Raw genomic sequence first — 22,492 nt, 5'->3', positions numbered from 1 at the left:
AGGGTAGTACCGTTAAGCTGGATGGATGGTGGAGGTGTGGCTGAACCAGGGGCAGGCTGAAAGAGAATCTGAATCTTACGTACATTCACCTCATGGCCAAAGTGTGCATACGCATCTGCATAGGTGTTCAGGATCTCCTGTAGGTCGCGTTCAGTGTGAGCGACAAGGGTGAGGATGTCTGCATACTAAGGCTCAGTAATGGAAGCTGCCGACACCTTTGTTCGTGCCTGGAGTCGTCTATGTTGAAGAAACCCTTCAACCGGTATTCGATGTCCACCCTATCGGCTAAATTGGCATTGCCATGAGTAAGGAAGGCAGCCAAGAAGATGGAAAAGAGAGTTGGTGCCAGTACACACCCTTGTTTAACCCCTGTTTGGATGGGGAAGAACTCTGACTGGGTGCCATTGTGCGAGAGACCGCCGTTCATGCCATCGCGTTTTTTTTTTTTTTTTTTTTAACGGGAATTAGCCCACCCGGGCACAGGTCAAACGACCCACAACAAGGCCTGGGGGCGAAAAAAAAAGAACAGAAAAAAATTGAAAATAGAGAAGAAAAAGGTTATACTGTGTTAACCTACACCACGATGCCAGAAAACCAGCTTTTTAAAGTGAGACAGGTTGTATAAGTATGGAAACACAGAAGAAGGCAGAGAATTCCACAGTTTGGCTGTGTGAGGAAAGAAGGATGTACTATAATGGGTTATCCTCGTGTGACCGACATCCACACAGAAACGGTGGGCACCACAGGCAAGACGTGTGTTACGAGCCCACGGCCTTGCCGGCGGTTCATAGGATGCCAAATCCACCGAACATTACCCATTAAAGTACCTGTAAAAGAGAGAGAGTGAAGCAACATTGTGGCGAAGAGAAAGGGAAGAGAGTTAATAAGTCGAAATGCCTTTGATTCCACCCTATCTAACAGTTGGACAGAAGAAGAGCCACCCCAGATATGAGAGCAGTACTCCAGGTAAGGATGAATGATTCCCTTATATACTTGGAGCAACAGATCAGGAGTGAAGTAGCTACGGTATCTGTACAGCCTTCCCAACTCCTTGACAATGGCAATGAATTTTGATGGGGAGCCAAAATGGCTGAAGGTCCACCAGAGGGCTTTCCTGTTGACCGAGTCGAAGGCCTTGGTTAGGTCGATGAAAGCAATGTACAGGTCACGACGCTGTTCTCTGCACTTTTCCTGTATCTGGCAGGCAGCAAAGATCATGTCAGTAGTGCCACGTGATGGTCTGAAGCCACACTGAGATTCTGGGAGGAAGTTTTCTGCCACAGGAAGAAGTCTGTTTAGGAGGGCACGCACGCACGCACACAAAAAAAAAAGAAAAAAAGAAAGAAAGATGGAATCAACAACCAGTGATGGTTTCAAGATGGATACTAGGATATATATTGTTCCAACGGTGATAAATTAATTTGATTGATGAGAACTAAGTGTATGAAAGATAAATATGGAAAGTATAAATGAGAAAAAGAGAGAAGAAAGGTGACTGAGAGAAATGAGTGAGAAAAAAGAGGAGAGACTGAGAGTATCAGAGAGAGAAATGAGGGAAAGAAGGGATGAAAGAAGAGGAAGAGAAAAAATGAGAGGGCAAGAGAGAGAGAGAGAGAGAGAGAGAGAGAGGAAAGAGAAAGGGAGGGAGGAAGAATGAAAGATCAACAGTGTAAATAATGAAAAGAATCAAATGATGAGCAATATAAGAAAAAAATAAATAAAGAAATAAGCAGAGCAGGCAAGCCATGACCAGGCGAGAGGGAGAGAGGTGGGTAATAAGCTGCTGCTGCACTGGAAATTTGGTGCCAAAAATTTTATGAGTTGTGGAATGTACCAAAACCCTCGTGTGACTAAATACTATAATTTTATTAAATATTTGTCTGCAGGAAGATCATGCTTAAGACACACTAAATGATGGAGGAAACTGGTGTGCATAGTGGCAACATAGACTAAGGGTTGTTACTCAGTATTTATCTTCTCTGCGTAGCTTCTACTTTTGGAAATCAAACAGATTGACAAGTCTCACAAGCCTCTGACATGACATTCTTTATTGACCGCAAATGTCAGAGTTCTTTCTATTGGCTCTATATTTGGTTATAACATAAAATAACTGGTTAAAAAGAGTTCTTTATACTGAGGGTTTTGGGCAGATTCCTATTGGCCAGAATCTGGCATTGCATGAGCACTAATAAAGGCCTGCCCCAGCCCCGTAAAGTAGGAGCACCTGTTTATACAAAACCATCCAGAATCGTGATGTCACCGCCTGGAAGGTCATCCAAGCTTATTATGACTCAGACAGGCTGACGAAGTGTAAATATAGCTACACACACACCCTCAGCATCCAGCGGCTTCCATGTACAATTATATTCTTTGGTATTACTATAGAAATCTATGGAGTTTAAACTAATTGGGGGATCATAAGGACTCAATTATTCTGTTCTACAAGATTTTATATTTTCAGGAGGAAGTGCTTTATAATAATCAGGATAAAGGAAGCCTGAACATGGATCATGAGGGTGTCTGTTGGTGAGCCTTATTGGAGCGACAGACACTCAGGATCTATGATGTGGACCTTGAGCCAGTAATAGGCAGATAAGGAATAGAGAAAGATACTCATTACCATTAAATGCAGAAAAACGTAACCTGTACCTTTCCTGCCTTTGGAAAGATTGCAAAAAAAGATGCAAAAACCAAAGCTGATGAAGTGCCTCGAAAACTGTTTCTCGAGTTCTAAGAGCAGAAGTAAAACAGATCAGTGATTAATTTCCAGTGAGTGGTGGCGGTCCTGTGCAAGCCGGCTGGCAGGGGTCTCCTCCATTTGCCAGCCGGGTGCGAGGCGGCAGTGACCGGGGGCGCGCGCCGCCCAGACAAGACAACAGGGCATGGAACATTATGTGCAGGTCGAGGGCACCTGCCAACGCCTGCAAGCTACCAACTTACACTACCTCTATCTGGAATTCTGTTATCTTGCATGGCAGCAGGCGACTCTCTCGGCCCGTGATCTGCCGAGAACCGTTGTGCCCTGTTAGAAGGGGCGGTGTGACTACGGTAACTCGTGCCGCCGGCATGTCGCACCCCACCCAATTATCCCCTTATGACCATTTTGTTATTGTATCATACATCATGGGTGATGCCCAATGTGTGGGATATTGGGTGAAAAATGATAAGGTCGCCCACCACGATGCTCAGAGAACCCTTGGGGAATATGATAGGAGTCACAATAAGCCCTTGTTAGTGAGGACCTTTAAGTAAACAAGTCAATTTGTTTCCTAGCATACTTGTCATAAAGAACAACCCCACACAAGTTTACCCTGAAAAAACATAAACAAAGATACTGTATATTGATGAAATTGGTTTCATCACAAACAAATGATTATGTAGTCGGTGCTTACAGGAGGAAGATAACTTTAGAATTACTGATTATGAACCAAGTCCAAATTATAATATGTTTGTTTCTGATGTGCTGCAACTCATATTACCCAAAGATCCGTAAGTGTTTGTATTCTGCTGGTGTGAGGCTGAGGTGCTGCTGCCTACATTAGTGAGAGTGATAACTACAGCTGCTGTTACACAGATTTTGAGGAGGGGACACACACATCCTGACATATTGAAGCAGTCAGCAAATGGTGCTGCTGCTGGGATACAAAAGCTACAATAATGAAACACTGGCACACTGACAGCACATAACAGTTGCCACAGAAAGCCGGACGTGAATGTGCAGAGTCATCCATGTCTGTGCTTTCTGGGTTAAAGCTGCAAGTTAGCACAAGGAGGAGTCAGTGGGTAGAGTACATTCTACAGCATCTGGCTTGTTTCTGGAAGTGTTCAACAGTACAAGCTTGGGACTCGCATATTGTACTCAAAATGAAGAATCATGAAGTACAGTAATTACAATATTACGTAACATAAGTCATGTTAAGACAATCCTTATTCCAAATATTTTTGCAAATTCAACATCGACTGTAGCTGGTCAATTAGTCTACCTGCGGAGACCTCAAACATGGAACATCAATCTATGATTACGTATATATATATATATATATATATATATATATATATATATATATATATATATATATATATATATATATATATATATATATATATATATATATATATATATATATATATATATATATATATATATATATATATATATATATATATATATATATATATATATATATATATATATATATATATATATATATATATATATATATATATATATATATTGATAAAAAACATCGGAAAAGGAACGGTGTCTGCTGTTTCCTTCCGCAGGTTTTTATCAAGATTTATCTTATCCACGCAAAAAAAAAAAATATATATATATATATATATATATATATATATATATATATATATATATATATATATATATATATATTATATATATATATATATATATATATATATATATATATATATATATATATATATATATATATATATATATATATATATATATATATATATATATATATATATATATATATATATATACAGTTGTTTCGCTTTTAACGCTGGTCAATTGAACCCACAGGGTACCGCGTTAAGTGAACAACAGAACATATGAGATTAATTCCAATAGAGACTGGCCCGACCCCCAAACTCCACTTTTTGACGACACACAACTATGTTGTAGTAAAAATATTATCTTAACTTTATGATGGTATGCACACACAATTAATAATCAAGAGAAATATCAATAATATTAGGTTTTTTAACACTTACATTAGTAGAAAAGATGGCTGGGCACACGGGGATGGAGGGTTGGTTCCGAGGCAGAGGGCAGATTATTGGCCCTCACCTGCATCACTTGTATCAATTGTATCGCTATCCACCACAGAGGCTTGCAGGGCCTCTTTGTCAAACCCCCCAAAGTCCATATAAGTCCATATCCTCACTATCATTATCACTATCACTGACTTGGGCCGGCTGTGGTGGGTGGCGGGTGAAGAACTCGGTAATGTTTTGATGACTGGGCGACCTTGTGTGCATCGTGCCCGCGCCGCTTCCCGCGTATATGAGGAGACGAACCACGTTAAGTGAAAGTTTGGTTCTGGCAAGGCACCGCGTATATGAGAAATTGCGTTAAGTGAAACCGCGTAAAGCGGGGTACAACTGTGTGTGTGTATATATATATATATATATATATATATATATATATATATATATATATATATATATATATATATATATATATATATATATATATATATATATATATATATATATATATATATATATATATATATATATATATATATATATATATATATATATATATATATATATATATATATATATATATATATATATATATATATATATATATATATATATATATATATATATATATATATATATATATATATATATATATATAGTCAACCCTCACTTTACGCGGTCCCACATTCCGCGTTTCCACGTTTACGCGGTACCCTGCCAGAACCCAGGATGCTCACATTCCGCGGTGCGTGTACCCCTTTACACGGAGAGTGTCCGGCTCGACGCTATTTTTAGATTCGCCCCACCCGCCTGCTCCCGCCTCTGCCTGGCCAAGCCGCGCAGTAAGGTTGCGCAGTGCATGTCTCTGTTGCGTTATCACTGACGTCATATGACGTATCGGACTGTGATTGGCCATGCATCCCTACCTCCCTCCGCTGCTAGCTGTAATTGGTTTAAAGTAATATGACGTGTCCACCCGGGGGAGGGAGGGAGGAAAGACGATGCTTGACCTAGCCGCGGCAGTTTCATCCCTCCAGGCCACACCGTGTAATCGTGCATCCATTGTTCTGTAAAATGGCTTCCGCCGGACCACCGCCCCGAGAGAGAAACCTTTCCTTGCCTGGACCCAGCCGCCCTTAGCCCAAGAAGACACGACGTTCCTTAAGCTACGAGGTGAAGTACAAGATCATCCAAGAGTTAGAGAAAGGAACAAGACAGGTTGATTTGGCGCACCAGCATGGTGTGAACGAATCTACGATCCGGACGATAAAGAAGGATGCAGCTAAGATAAAGGAGCACATGAAGATCACAAAGTCTACAGGTGCTTCTATGATCAAGTATTTTCACAACCAGGTGCTTCTCAAGACGGAAAAATTACTTGTGAGCTACTTGGTGCGTCAGGCGCGACGGAACATGGCGGTCGACACGCACTCTGTTAAGGAGTACTCACGTGAACTGTATGCTGCAGTGTCACGAAAGATGGGAATTACAGAGCCCAAACCCTTTAATGCTTCTTCTGGGTGGTTACAGAGGTTTAAGATGCGGAACAAGATCACCAATATAAACATTGGTGGTGAAGAGGCTAGTACTGACCGTGCTGCGGCTAGGGAATTTCCTCCGTTTTTACGTGAGATTATGGATGAAGGACAGTAAACCGACGACCAGGTGTTTAACATGGACGAATCTGGTCTTTTTTGGAAAAAGTTACCTTCCAAGACCTTCATTGTGAAGAATGCCAGCAAGATTCGGGGCCGGAAGATGCAGAAGGAGCGCATCACCGTCCTGTTTACCACCAATGCCTCCGGTACCTGTAAGCTCAAGTTATCGGTGATCCACACAGCCCGCAAGCCGCACGCCTACAAGAGCATGGACATGACCAAGCTAAATGTCCACTGGCTGACCGCACGTAAGGCGTGGATGTTCTCTACACTGTCCCTCTCCTGGTTTGATGACTGTTTCGTTCCCGATGTAAAGAAATTCTGTGAGCAACAGAATGTGCCATTCAAGATTTTGTTGCTGCTGGACAACGCACCAGGACACTCGCCCCTACTGTTAGATCGTCACCCCAACGTAAAAGTGGTCTTCCTTCCTCCCAACACTACGTCTATATTACAGCCCATGGACCAAGAGTTAATCTGTAATGTAAAAGCTGCATTCTCAACAAAAAAATTCCAGCTCCTGAACGACTACACCAACACCAACACCAGGGAAGAGTTGCGTAACCTGAGTGACACCACCACCGATAGCAAGAGCGAAGAAGACGAGGATCAACAGTTGGCAGAGCAAAAAATACTTTCAAACAATTCTGGAGAATATTTAACATCAAGAAAGCTGTGGACTTCTTGGTGGAGGCATGGGATCAGCTGTCTGTAGCAACTGTTCGTCACGCATGGAGACATGTGTTGCAAGGCATTCCGGGCGTAAGGCAGAGTCAATCTGTGACTGGTGAAGTTCAGACTGTTGCAGTAGCAGTGGACCTTGCCAGAGAAGCTGCGCAGAGTGTTACAGCTGCAGGCTTCTCCGAGACCACCAACGACGACATCCTGGAGGTGATAAGGGATCCTGATGTGACTACCGACGAGATGGTAGATGATGATGACGTCAGTGAAGAGGCAGGTGGTGCATCATCCCAAGAAGAACACCGCTTATCCCATAGTAATGTTAGGGGTGCCATCGAGTGTGTCGAGAAAATCAAGCTCCTCCTTTCCGACGACCATGACGCAAACAGGTATGAAATCTTCACTATCCAGCTGTTGCAGACTATGGAGCCCTACTTCAAGGTTTATCACGACAACATAAACACCAGCCGTCAGCAAAGCATAACAGAGTTCTTCGCCCGCAACCCACCACAGCCAGCCCAAGCCAGTGATGGTGACAGAGGTAGAGACAGTGAAGATGACTTTAAGGGATTTGTCAGGGAGGCCCTGGTAAGTGTGGATGACAGTGATGGTGACTCACCTGAGGGCCAGTAGCCTGCCCTCTGCCTCGGAACCAGCCTCCATCCCCGTATGCCAACCCATCTCTTCTACTAACGTAAGTGTTCAACCTAACTTTTAGTTTTCCTAACCTGACCTTTATATTTCTTAACTTAACCTTTATTTTTCCTAACCTAACCTCTTCTATATTACTTGTTTGTGCATACCATCATAAAGTTAAGATAAAATTTTTACTACAACATAGTTGTGTGTCGTCAAAAAGTGGAGTTTGGGGGTCGGCCCGGTCTCTATTTCAATTAATCCCATATGTTATGTTGTTCACTTTCCGCGTTTCTCACTTTCCGCGGTACCCTGTGGGTTATATTAACCGCGTAAAGTGAGGGTTGACTGTACTGTACTGTACTGTATATATATAAACACTTAATAGATGAAGACATCACTACTGTATAATCTTGTGCTGGTGATGAAAACCTGAAGGTGAACTGTGGCCAGAGTAACACAGTCTTCCATGTTAGCAAGATCATTCTCTTCACCTGTATACACCTTCCTCAGAGCTCATATTGGACTTTGTTATACCCAGAAATTCATCATAGTCTAAATCACTCCGTAAATTTATACTGTACTAATCTAAAGGTTAAAGCTTCAAGGAATAATAAATACAGGTGTTGTCTCACTAGAATAGAGGTGAAACTTTGCCATTATAAGGCAACACAGTGTTACAAGCAACATCCAAGGGTATGACAGCCTTCCTCCCTCCCATGTCTGTATAATCCTCATCCTCTCCTTACCTCTTTCTCTGGAGACCTGTCACCTTCCCTTCACACTACCAATCATTAACTCTCATTTTCCACAGACATTTTCTTTTTCAGTCTCCCCTCATTTCCCTATTCCTTTCTACCCATTCCTCTCAGTACTTCAACATCTCAGATTTTGTATTCACTCTTCTATTTAGTCTATACACACTTACCTTCCAGACTACTAACCCATTATTACCCCTTTGTTTCACCAGTCTCTCCTTTCCTATATCCTACTTCTTTAATTCACATCTGAATGCGCTTACTAAACGAGGCATAAAATAGAACAGAGAATAAAAAAGATGAGATTTGTTCTTTCATATGATGCATTTTATTGTAAGTTCTGGAAACAACGTATCAGTAAATATAATGTTCCGAGTTGTGTATGACAATTTTTACCCTCATGTCAAGAGTTTTATTAAATCAGAACTTATGTTACTACTGTACTCTTATCTTTTCTTGAGCAAGGTTGAGACAGATACAGTGCTCTATATTCTAAAACATATTGGATGTGAGGGCTCCATTGTTTAAAATTAAAGTGGCTTTATTTTAAGAATTTTAGGCAAGATTTAGCCCCTAATAAAATAAAGAAATCTTCTCCAGAACTGTGAAATATAAGAATTCACACATTCAGTGTCTTCTACTGTACAAGAATTAATCTTTCAACTACAATGTACAGTTACACCTTACAAACAAGGTTAAGCAGCAGGAGTTTCCTTAGTTTCCAACATTGCTGTCAAACACTGAGTACACAGAATTGCTCAGACTTTCACCTGGTAGCCTACACCTTAAGAGCTTAAACTGTATTCATGAAGTGCACAATACATTAATGATTAATTCCAAAGTTGACAAGCATTTCCCATGCGGTTGCATTTGTTGATGCGACACAGATTGAAAAATTAGTAATAGAGCCGAATACAATCCAGAATGTTGTCCATTAATATATAGTAAAGTTGCTTTAAAAATAGCTACAATGACTGCCTAGCCAGGAACAAATAGTTATGGGTTGTTGCTTACCTCGGCAGAGAAGCCCTCGACCAAGATGGCAACCAACAAGTTGAAGAGCACGTAGTTGCCGAAGGTCATGAGAGCCACAAAGTAGAGTGATGCCCAGTGGCTCGTCTTCTCCATCCCATTGAAAAGCACCACATTCCAGTCCTCCTGTGTTAGGATCTGTGGTGGTGGTGGTGGTAGTAATAGTAGGAGTAGTAGTGGTGGTGTTGAGAGGAGTGGAGGTGGTAGTAGTTGTAAGAGGGTAGTGGTGGTGGTGATGGTAGTAGTAGGAGTGGTAGTGGTGGTGTTGAGAGGAGAGGAGTGGAGGTGGTGGTAGTAGTAGGATGGTGGTGGTAGTGGTGGTAGTAGTAGGATGGTGGTGGTAGTGGTGGTAGGAGTGGTGGTAGTAGTAGGATGGTGGTGGTAGTAGGAGTGGTAGTGGTGAGAGAAGTGGAGGTGGTGGCAGTGGGAGGAGTGGTGGTGGTAAAACGGGTAACAAAAATTAAAACGGTAAGGAGTAGTGTCGAGGGGAGTGTGTTGGTTGGGGACATGAGGCGGGTTTTAGGAATCATGTCATGTGGGATATAGTTGGGGTGGTGCGGGAGGAAAATACCAATAATTAAAATTAATTCACAAGGTGTGCGGGCAAACTACAATTGACTTATTCAAAACCAACAAGACAGATATCATGACCTGCAATTATAATAGTTGTGGTTCAGCAAAATTGAGAGGGTAATACAGTAACTGAAAATACTGTAACTGCTGCTTAATCAAATAAATTGCATATCGCAATTAGTAATCTGCTGAGGAAAATATAATCACTAATGCTTAATAAAAAAAATTATCTATTTCTTAATCACTTTTGACAGAGGTGACAGGCAGAGACAGACTAGTGAGGTGTTTAACACAGTTATACACACAAAAACATTTTACTGTACTGCAGCACCCAGAAGAGCTGCCACTGACTGTACCAAAGAATGCTAACAGTGTCTTGTATCTCTCAAACACTGGTACTGTACATTACTACTAACACTGGTATACTGCAATATAAAGAGAAGTTCTCTTTACCAATACTGTATATAAAGACAAATATTTGTCACTTATATTAACTACTTTAATCCAGGAAGATTAACCTGAAGACATATAAAATGGTTAAGATAATAAATATTGTGGTGTAGCAGACCGGCCATCACACAAGCAGCACAAGAGACTCACCTGAAACACCGTCACGGTGGCCCACAGGAAGTTGTTAAAGTGCATTCTTGTACAAAGACACCCAGACTCGGGGTCGAGGATCTCCCGGCACGTACAATCGCCACTGCCATCCGCTCTAATGCAAAACTTTCCACCAAACAGAAACATGCCTAGCACACTGAAAAGTAACAACGGTCATGGACAATGCTGGACACAAGGTGAGTAGGTCAGGATGGTGACCCGGCCTGACCTGCACACAATACAGAGGTGATCCAACATCAGGCAAGTGACTCAAGCAAGTGACTCAGGTGACCACACTTGGACATGTGACTAAAGTGACCATATCAGGCAAGTGACTCAAGTGACCACATCAGGCAAGTGACTCAAGTTACTATACTCAGCAAGTGACTCAGATGACCACACTTGGGCAAGTGACTCAAGTGACCACACTTGGACAAGTGACTTAAGTAACCATACTCCAGCAAGTGACTCGGGAAACCACACTCGGGCAAGTGACTCAGGTGACCACACTCGGGCAAGTGACTCAGGTGACCACACTCAGGTAAGTGACTCAGGTGACCACACTCAGGTAAGTGATTCAAAGGACACACACACACACACAGGTAAGTCAAGCAAACTATGCACATTAATGACCCAGGGTTTCACTTTTTGTGGTACCTGGGTTAGGCGTGCACACACACACACACACACACACACACACACACGTGCACACATGCACACACGCACGTACGTACACACACACACACGTACACACACACACACGCACGTACGTACACACACACACGTACACACACACACACACACAAAGTAGACCAAGATACAGGTAGATAAATAATATGCATCCAAAGATAAAGGAGTCTTGGCAACCAAACAAGACAGCTTCAGCTTTGCTTGGTTAACAATGTAATGAAATTGTGGCTTAGGTTCTCCAATACAAGTATATGCTTTTTTATGTTTTGCAACTGTTTGGCAAATGATGATGGTTGTTACTGGTGGCTTATAAAGTGAGGTACAAAAGAATTTCCTTTTCTCTTCATGGGCTTTTTTCACACTGCAGTGCCACTTATTGATCTGCCATGTGCCACTAACTCTACAACATTTTCCTGGTATGAAACTGTATTACTGTACAGTATCTACATGCTATCTGTTACTTTTTTTTTCCTCTAATCCAACAACTCTAAACTGTGAAGTGATTTTATCATCACAGTGTATGATTGTATCTTTGTGGCAATAAGTAGCAAAAGCTTCACTTATGTGAAGTTCAAATAAACTCCACATTTTCCACTACTGTACATGTTAAGTACTACTGTTACCTTTTGGAAATTTCACATCAAGTATATTACCTTAATACTGTATAAGCATTATATCAAAGTAAACAAGTGAGAGAGTGATAATGTGTTTTTATATCTGGTTCATTTTCTATTATTGTTATATTATTTGTTCATCCACAATAATAGTTCTGCCTTTTCACAAGATATGACATCCTTGTGAATGCCAAATGTCACTGCCATAAAAAATGAAGCTCTTCATCACCAAACTTCATCAACATCTACAAATAAAGATTTACTTCTAAATACTGTAGTCTATTGTGTGTGACAAGTTTTGTCAGCTAAGTTCTATCTTTATAACAGTAAGTTTCAGGTGAATAATGCTTGTCATTCACTTAAAGAACCTTTGTGAAAGAACAAAATTAATAAGTTAATTACTAATACAGTAAAGTACAGTATGTGCTCATTATTCTCTAAAATACCTTTTTCAATTTACATTTACTGTACAGGATATAGTATATGCAGGGAATTTAATTCAACATCACATACAGCAGATAATTTATGAGCAAAAACTAAAAATGGCTCAGAGAGAAGATAAAGTTTATACTATTTGTACTGTACTGTACATCTAATATGATGTTCTCAGTAATATATCAACTTGAAACATATGTGGTCTAGAATTCGTGAAGAACATGTATTATACAAGAAGCTGTTACCGTATATAGTACATACAGTAACTTTGCAGCCAATGATTAAGACTGCATTTTATTGGTTGCTCAATATTCAACTACAGGCAATTCCCGAGTTACGACTGTACGACTTATGATCATCCACACTTATGAATGGGATCCCAATACATTCATTGCAAAATTTTGTAATTAAAATCCCATCTTTTACATTATATTCATCATTTAATATTGTTTAACATCACTTTACTTACAGTAACTACATTATTTGCTATGTATGGGATATTATTGTTATTTTGTATGGGCAGGGTTGTGCTTTAACTTAACCCAAACTATGGAAATAACACTGTTCTGACGTATGAACAAATCGACTTACGATCAGGGTTCAGGAATGTGTCTCTGTCGTAAGTCGGGGACTGCCCGTATCTAGTTTAGATTTCATTAAATATGACAAACACCATCAACTGACACTTGTAAAGACATAAAATTATTTCTAGTGAATTAAGCATGAATCATCTATCCTGTATATTTAACATGCCCCTAGTGAGAATGTCTGACTCTCACAACTTCACACAAAAAACTGGAGTTGTAAGTGAGAATTGTAAACCAAACAGCTGCTGCTAAAGTTGTTGACATTAACATTACCACGACAGGTGTGTTACTCAAGAGAGGTTGTGGCAGAGGTACACTGCATTATCAATAGATTATATAGAGTCATTACTGAGGTGGATCAAATGAAGGTCAAGTATGATGACCATGATGGCTGTCAGGCTGGGTCACCATGTGGATCAAGGGTCAGAGGGAACAACCTTAAGTTACTAAGCACCTCCGGTTAGGTCAAGGGCAGGGATTCCAATTAGGGTTTTCTAACAGATAATCTGACCAGAACACTGAAGAGAAGGACTTTGATTTTGTATATAAAACAGCTTGTTAGACACTTGGGTTATTCAGCATCAAGCTCTTGGTTAATTGTTGAAATTGTTAATATATACAGCATTATGCTAAGCTGACAGAAGGGGACTTATTTTGGTTACTAAGAAAGAAAACATCATTATCCACGGTGGACAGTCACATTCCTTCAGTGTTAGTCAGTTAACAGGTGAGAAAAATATACACAGAAATAGATTTCATATAGAGGAGGCCATGTACAATCCATACTTATCCTACCTAGGGAAACTACTTGTACGCAATTCTAGGCAAACTAAGTAACTTTCATTGAAAATGTAGCTTGTATAATGTGTAGTGTACCCCAGTTTTAACAGGCAGAGCCACATCTTGCACTACAGGGGGCACACCATTCACTACAATAAACCTACAACCAAACTACAGTAGTAACCCACTATTGCACCAGCAGGAAACAGCTTCAGCACAGCACAGCTACTGGTTTACTCTATTGGGGAATTTTATGTGGGAGTTTACTAGTTATAGTACTGGCTGGCAGGTGCAAAAATACATGACGAAGGGTAATGACTGGCTGACACTTGATTACCTACAAGAGCTTAGCCAGGCATTAACCATCTTCACCTCTTACACCTGCCTCTCTTGCTCGGGACGTGACGAGTTATTCCACATATATTATCTCTGGAAGGTCTGACCCATATCTACCTGTCTGACACTTGCAGCAGAGATGAAATAACTACAGAAAAAGCTAAGGTGGAAATATCCTTTTCAGCATGGTATGGTAAGCAAATATTATGTGATATTTATGTTAAGAGGTATTAAAATGTTATACAGTATATCTCTATACCCAAAATGCATAATACAAACACTTATAAAACTGTAACTACTGTACAATAAACCTTATCAATGTTTATCATAAATTAAACTTTTATGAGTAATGGTTTTACATTTGTAGTTTTGTCTAATATGGCATTTGTACTGTATATATACAGCACACCTTATTATACACCCCAAAATCGGGAAGTATAGTACTGTATAAAGCCGTTTCTTTGACATCTTTCACTCTGTCTCGCATTCCTTATCTAGTCCATAACTTTTTAACCATTGAAGTAATTCCTATGACACTTAACACATATGTGCAACTTTATATGATGATGCACCGAACATTAACTGTTAGAATAATGCATCTGTCAATATCACCAACCTCTTGTTTTCTACAGTAACCAATTATTTATTTTGTAGAAAGGAAAGATATGAAGTTATAATGCAGGAATGTAATAAAATTGTAGTGAACAGTGAAAACTACTGGATAAATATAGAAAATAATCAGTTGAACATTAATTAATCTATCATTTCACCATTTATCATCTTATTATTCCATTTAAATGGTTGGTCTGTTGGATATTACTTCATTGTCCAGTGATAAGAAGAAAAGATATTCCCAAAATATCTGATGCAAGGTAAAGTCACTTCAAGGTGCATAACTTTCATAATAATGTGTAATGTTCTGCTTTATAACTATTGTAATTAATTCAGTTACAAGAGGTCAGTGAGACAGATTGATACATTCAAGAAGGACTGAAGGAATACTGTAATTGTAAATGTTAATTAAATTCAAGACATCGTTCTGAATTCAGTGTAGAACAAAACAGATTGCCTTATTAAGACAAACTTTTATGTAAAGTTGTACTGAAGTTCTTGCTGAGGCTGAGAAGATATGGACACAAAATGCAGGACAGACAAATGTGAATACAGATGCATGGACAAAGTGGTGAATATATTGTACGCTTCCAAACCTGTGGGAACATGAGTTACAAGATGCAAACTAATAATCACATTAATATAAGTATTTGTTTATCTTTGATACATCTCAGCTACTTTCTCTCCCAGACATGAAGATAATCCTAAAATTGGAATCAAACCCATTTCTGTATACAATGACAAATAAAATGTGTACTGTATACCTATGACCCTCATATGATACAGGTCTTACAACATCAAGGGCATTAAAATATTCAGGTCTACATTTATACATAAACTAACAATGACTTCCAAGATATATCTCTAAGTATACTAAATACTGGCTAGAATAGCCATTTAATTTTTCTTTGCTGTATACACAGACAGTTAATGATCTAAGCAAAGTACATCTTCTTTAGCATTTATCAACTCAGTACATAATATTGGTACAATACAGAAAATTCCTATAATGAAATGTCACTGTACTTTTGCAAAATATCTCCAAGTTGAAGTTAAAATAGTTAGGGATGTCTCTTTATAATCATCAAAAAGAAAACAAAAAATTACATGAAGGTGTGTTCACTGACCTCACACTAAATAAGAAGAGATCATAAACTTACTGTAAATGGACTTATTTCACAACCCAACCATGCTGAATGGAAGGAGAAACAGGACAAAGCCTGGTAGGCTATGGGTTAAATTACAAGTCTATGCAAATCTAGAATAGCAAAAGCCTATGCCACAGTACCAGAAGCTTGCCTACCAGCAGTTGTACCCAAAGATAATTTACATACTAGCTTTATGAATTAAATTCCTGCAATCTTTTTTAATTACCTGAGATGGGATTAGAACACTACGAGGTTGAGGCAATATTATGAGAGAGACAATTATTGCTGAAGATCTGGACACTGAGAAACATACAGAATCAATTTCAAGTCCACACTGAAAATGGAAGATGCCAAGACACAAATACAGTATACTGATGAGGTAACTTTAAAAGATCTTGAGTTAATTTTCCTAGAAAATTTAAACTCACAAAATTAATGCACATAATACAATTTAAAAAAGATATCATTTTGTCTAAAGATGTTATCACAATGGCCCTTAAAAAACAAATCAACTTAATACACATTAATACATTTGTTAACTTTAAGCACATAATTTAACATTTAACTCTCAGCACTGGGAAAAAAATATGTTACAAAAAAGTATAATTTCCCTTACTACCCAATACAAAATTGTCTAACTGTTTTATTTAAAGCCATTCTTTTCACCAATGTTTAAGAGGGTGTTACTCACAATGGGTCTGGCTCTTCTGGCAATATCACTCACAAATGTGCCAGCAAGTTTGTCTGCTCAGCCTCAGTATGTGACAAAACCATCCAACACAAATAAATGATTCAATTAAAATATTAGATACAGCCCACTACTTCATCTGTACTATTGATATTTTCTATTATTTTTCGGATTCATCACTGTATCTGTCATATTGGCAATTTAACAAGAGCTCTGAAGTACTGCTAAATATATAACTTGCTGAAGGCAGTATTTACTTCAATGTCCATCACCATGAGTGGGACACAAATATCTACCAAGTTCTAGATGCTTGTCAACATTTCAAGATGGATTTCACTAGTCTCTGTTTTTTCTCAGAACATCAACTTTTATAACCTCTATAGCTTTTACAGCTACATTATCTCGTAGACCAAAAGTAAGTGTGAGCAATAAAAAAATGCAGCTGCAATAAAGAGAACTACAATACTCGCAAGACATCAATAATATAAAGCAAAATGCTCGTGCGTGCGTCCCCACACAGATCAAACAGTGCAAGTATTGTGTTGTTCAAGCAAGGCATTTAAGCAGTGGTGATACACACCTGCTGGCCTGTAGGTATGGTGTAAGTGTTTTACAGATGTAGCGAGGTACACCTGCTCGTCGGTGTGTCCTGGAGGCTGAGTGTCGTAAACAAACTAATATTCTTTACCTTTCGGCTGAAGATACAACGGTGATGGTCATCAGCCTCTCGTAACTAACATCTATTGAGGAGTGGTGTGCCCGTGGTAGACTCAAGATTTGTGGACAAACAGCTGAAGTTGTTGTTGACTATTGTACAGATATTGTTAATAAGGTTAAGAGGCAACTGGGACACTGCTGCATCTGTGGGAATTAGCTTTGGTTGTGACGAATTGTTGAAGAACCCACACTTCAGTTAAGAGCTTTTTTACAAGAAACCTTTAGTTTACATATGTGTTTAGTCTTCAGGATTCTACCTTTTGGCATGATAAACTTAAGTGTGGTTCGTGCCAGATACAAGATATCATATCCAAGCCTCAGGGTATTAACAACTTAAAATGTACATTTCCCCCACCAATAGAAAATCTTTGCAAGAATTCAATATAGATGATACTGCAATATTCTGTACAGAAAAAATTCTAGAGGCCTAATCATGCTATAAATTGCAATTAATAATTAAGCACCGTCTTATACAGCGAAGGATGAAGTAAACTGTGGCAGGTACATTGTTTTGTACCAACAGCATCCCTTTGTCCAGCTAGAGTGTGACCGTCATATTTTAATTTTACTTTACTAAATAATATTAATGTGAAAATAGTCAACAACAATCCACCAGTGCCAGAGAAATCCTTATGGCTAATAGAAGTACAAATCTGCTTATATGATGGGCTCTCAGCTATCTGTTGACAGCATGCACAGACACTGCCTTGGTACGGTACAATACAGTACAGTAACACACTAGACAGACAGCACAGACACAGCCTCACCACAAGGACGAAGAGGACAGACACAGCCTGAGCACACTCAACAATTAAGCTGTACCTGGAACACGGTTATGCTGGCCCATAAGAGACTGTCAAAGTTCTTGCGGTCACAAGAAGTTGAATTGTTCTCGTTCTGTGTGCAGAATTTGCAACCGAAAAGATTCATGCCCAGTATACTAGAAAGAGAGAAAACATTGGTAAACCACAACTTAGTCTGACTAACAGAAAGCAATGTTAAGTATAACTGAAGTCTGGATGACAAAAAATATTAATAAACTAACATAATCAAGTTATTTGGTAGTTTTAGTAATTACAATTTTGTTGGGAAACAAAACAAAAACTTTTGTATTTTTAAAACTTAGAACGAGTAACAAAAACAACAAAACACTAATAAACACAATTTTCTCCACTAAAAAATTAAAACAACATAGTAATAAATTTAATTTGACCCCAAAAAGTATGGGTAATCCATACTTTTACTGGGTCCAGGTAACAAAAAAGTATAATTTCATAAATACAATAAATATTCCTTTGTAAATAATAATCAAGTCTTGTCTAGTGAGGACAATAACAACTTTCTCTGGTGGAGGTAAGCAGACTATGGAGAGAGCAAGCGACCATATAATAATATCAACAAAAGCTACAATATGAAAACGTGCACGGTCGGGTGGACTTTGCTTACTGGTCCTTCCATTAATGCTTCTTTTTACTACCCAACTCCACCAAGTGTAGGAATATGAGTTATAAAAGTAATCATCGACACAGCAAAAGCCCATGAAATTCCAACACTCAATTCATCTCTCTAAAGCCAACACAGCATTTCCCACTACCCAACACAGCAGCTCAGTTTTATGACATTTCCTAACAATGACACTCTATTGACCTGGACAAAGTATATGATTCTGGGAATATTTCTAAGACTTCCTCAACTGTGACTAGCATCACATCACTTCCTGGTGAGAATGGCCACAAACTTTTCACCCCTTAACAGCTTTACATATGATAATTCTTCAAGATGACAGAGATAAATAATAAAACTTCTGAGTAGTTATGGGAGGAGAGGAGAGGGAATGCCATGTTTATATATCTTTTTTAATCGGGTCTTACGGCTAGTGGAGCAAGAACACACCCGACCGCAACACACAGATCATCATCCAAGGCGCTATAAAGAACTTTAGCTGTTCAGGAACATTTATTTGTCCTCTATGAAAGCTTCAGCAGATCAAGGTATTCATGTGTTGTCTACAGAGGTATGGGGAACTGAAACTCTGATCATAATTCAGCTGAAGCTTTACCATCTAAGTCCACATCCACATGTTGTGTCACTGCCTGCAATGTGTGACAATCATTAAAGTGTTGAGAGAAGAGACAGCGAGTCAAGAAGCCTAAAGAACCTTTTACTGCAGAGACAAATTTTAAAAGGCAGAACAAAACTAAACACAGATATCAAGGATGTTCTTCCCACTTAACAGACACGGAAGTACAGTACAGACAACAGAATTTCCCTCAAATATTTAAGCATAACTTTTACTCTTTACTTTTACCCTCTTTGCCACTGATCGGCTCGTTAGCCGCTTGAGCGGTTAGTCACGTCTGTTACGCACTGTTGGCCAGTACTGGGCATGCATTGACTCCTGAAAGTATCTGAACCTGCTCCAGTGTTGGTCAAGTCTGGCCTTCAATCAGCTCACAATCGATGCCATCACAACACTTTCTGGCAGGTTGTTTCAAGAGTTCACAACTCTCACTTCGAAAAAGTTTGCCCTCACAGTTTTCTGGACTTGCTGTTTCTTCAAACTTGAGATGTGACCCCCTGTGGGGCGGGTGTCCGCCAGCTCCAGATATGGACATTCGACTGAGTAATGCCCTTTGAGATGTTTATACACCTCAATTAGGTCACCCCTTGCCCATCTGTAGCATAAGCTAGGCAATTGCAGGCGCTCCAATATCTCTGGATAGATGAGGTGTCTAAGTGCAGGCACCAGTCTGGTGCCATCCTTTGGACATTTTCAATCAACTGGCAGTCCCTAACATATCTCGGGGACCAGATGGGGTGACAGTACTCCAGGCAGGGAAGCACCTCACTCTTGAAGATCGTTATGAGGGACAGACCGTCTAGATATCTGAACAACCCTCTTATAAGACCTAATAGTTTAGTTGCTTGATTCACCTTCTTCTCAAAATGGCCCAAGAACTTCAGTTCATTGTCAACATGCACATCCAGGTTCTTTTCGCATTTGGTCTCTATTAATGCATTTCTTCATTCCATTGGGACATACGACACGCCTCCTTACCGTTTGTAAGACTTAGGTACATCCTCTTACATTCGTGACATTGAATCTTAGCAGCTCTTCACAATCTGTTTGGTTATTAATTTCTCTGAATAACTAGGCATCATCTGCAAATATTTGTGTGGAGTGTATAGCTTCTGGCATGTTATTTATGAAACAAACAAACAAAACGGGCCCATCACTCTGCTCTGTGGTACCCTGCTTGTCATGACAATTTCATACCATTAATCACCACACCCTGCTTGCAAGTATGAAGAAAGACTCCGATCCACACTAAAACACTTCTCCAAATCCCGTACCCTTCCAATTTAATTCTCAGCCTTTCATGGGGTACACTAGCAAAATCCTTGGCAAAATCTAGGTTACTTGATTTAATTCTTCTCAGAATTATCCAAGAAGTTCAGTTTATTGTCAAAACACACACACACACACACATATTCTTTTCACATCTGGTTTCAGTTAATGATGTTTCTTCATCACATCATGTTTTCGTTAAATAATTATAGTGCAAGTGTACAGTACAGTAAGGATTATTACCACATTTTACGGCATATAAGATGCACTTTTTTGTCTGAAAAATGGCTAAAATAATCAGCCTGCATCCTATATGTGAAGTTACAGTCTTCTGCAAACTAATGAACCCCCCCGTTGCGGTCTCCAGTAGGCTAAATTCTACTTAACCCAACTCCAGAATTAAAAATATGTTTTGCTTACTTAAACTTTATTATTATATTTAATTACAGTAATTAAAAAATAATTATTGTAAATATAAAAGATCGATCTATAACTACTGTACTGATGATGATAACCTGAGATGATTAACATCCGTATGGCAGACATCCAACTCTTCAAAGGTAGCTAAGCAGTATCCATTTCTAAACTCTTACAAGCATTACAATCTATTAATGCCATACCTGCAACATCCATTTTTCAATCTTTTCAATCTACAAATACCTGATACAAAATGAAGATTTACAGATCACTTTCTTTTTACATTTATAGCTGTTAACATCACTGGGAGCGCTGTAGCCAGGTTAGACTCGTCTCTGTAACCACCAGGCTACTGGGCCAAGCTGTTGTTTTTCAACTCATATTTTTGGGTAGATATATAACTTTCTTCATTTATTTTTACTGATATACATGCACACACCATCCTACATACATACCGTATTGTGAAAAAAAGTAAAAGAAATAATTGTTTTAAGGACAAACACATAAATGGAATATACATTTCTTTGCATACGAGTTAGCTGGCTCAGTGGGGGAGCGGAACGATGGCTGGGCAGTTGGTGGTGGGGACGGGAGCATTGCTGTGGAATCGGTGGAGGTAATGTCGCAGTTGCTATGGTGAACAGGGAGTACAGATGTATATGCAAATGATGACTGTGTTAAACTTTCATTTGGCTTTTATTTACTGGTTTGGCAATACAGTATTTTTTGTTGTAACTTAATTATTGGTATTATTTTTATTTATTCCTCACATTTATTGGTACTGTATATATTGTTTTTAGAAAATTATGGCTAATTCATAAATCGCATTAGAGCAAATTCGCGTTATCAAAACACGCGTTATAGCAGAACTCACTGTACAGTAATACCCCGCTTTACGCAGCTTCACTTTACGCGATTCCACATTTACGCGGTACCTCGCCAGAACCGGACTTTCACTTTACGCGATGCATCTACCCATATACGCGTAGAGTGTCTGGTGAAACGCTATTTTTAGATTCGACCCTCCCGCCTTCTCCCGCTTGGGCAAGCCGCGCGGTAAGGTTGGGCAGTGGATGTCTCTGTTGCGTTATCAGTGACGTCATATGACGTATCGGAGTGTGATTGGGCCATGCATCCTTACCTCCCTCCGCTGCTAGCTGTGATTGGTTTAAAGTAATAAGACGTGTCCACCCGCGGGAGGGAAGAAAGACGACGCTTGACCTAGCCGCGTCAGTTTCATCCCTCCAGGTCACACCGTGTAAACCAGCATCCATTGTTCTGTAAAATGGCTTACCTGGACCCAGCCGCCCTAAGCCAAAGAAGATATGACGTTCCCTAAGATACGAAGTGAAATACAAGATCATTCAAGATTTGGAGAAAGGAACACGTCAAGCTGATCTTGCGCGCCAGCATAGAGTCAACGAATCTATGATTCGTACTATTAAGA

At 39.4% G+C, this 22,492-nt stretch overlaps 1 protein-coding gene across 6 annotated transcripts in view; it reads right to left on the bottom strand.

The window, feature by feature from the left end:
• Nucleotides 1–22,492, bottom strand: part of LOC121878323 (voltage-dependent T-type calcium channel subunit alpha-1G-like) — a 170,252-nt gene that overhangs the window by 90,224 nt on the left and 57,536 nt on the right. For 5 of the 6 annotated variants that reach the window (XM_042384448.1, XM_042384447.1, XM_042384449.1 and 2 more), the window contains exons 10-11: nt 10,673–10,829; nt 9,482–9,637 (exon numbers count right to left, since the gene is read on the bottom strand). In XM_042384448.1, coding sequence (XP_042240382.1) covers nt 9,482–9,637; nt 10,673–10,829 — 313 coding nt within the window. Of the gene's footprint in view, nt 1–9,481; nt 9,638–10,672; nt 10,830–18,108; nt 18,220–22,492 lie in introns of all 6 variants that reach the window. The other variant, XM_042384452.1, reaches the window with a different exon arrangement.

The sequence above is a fragment of the Homarus americanus genome, unplaced genomic scaffold (genome assembly GCF_018991925.1).
Source record: "Homarus americanus isolate GMGI-L3 unplaced genomic scaffold, GMGI_Hamer_2.0 scaffold41027, whole genome shotgun sequence".
In the NCBI taxonomy this organism is placed as follows: Eukaryota; Metazoa; Arthropoda; class Malacostraca; order Decapoda; family Nephropidae; genus Homarus; species Homarus americanus.
Note: the sequence above shows the minus strand (reverse complement) of the source record. Positions and strands in the feature narration are given on the sequence as shown.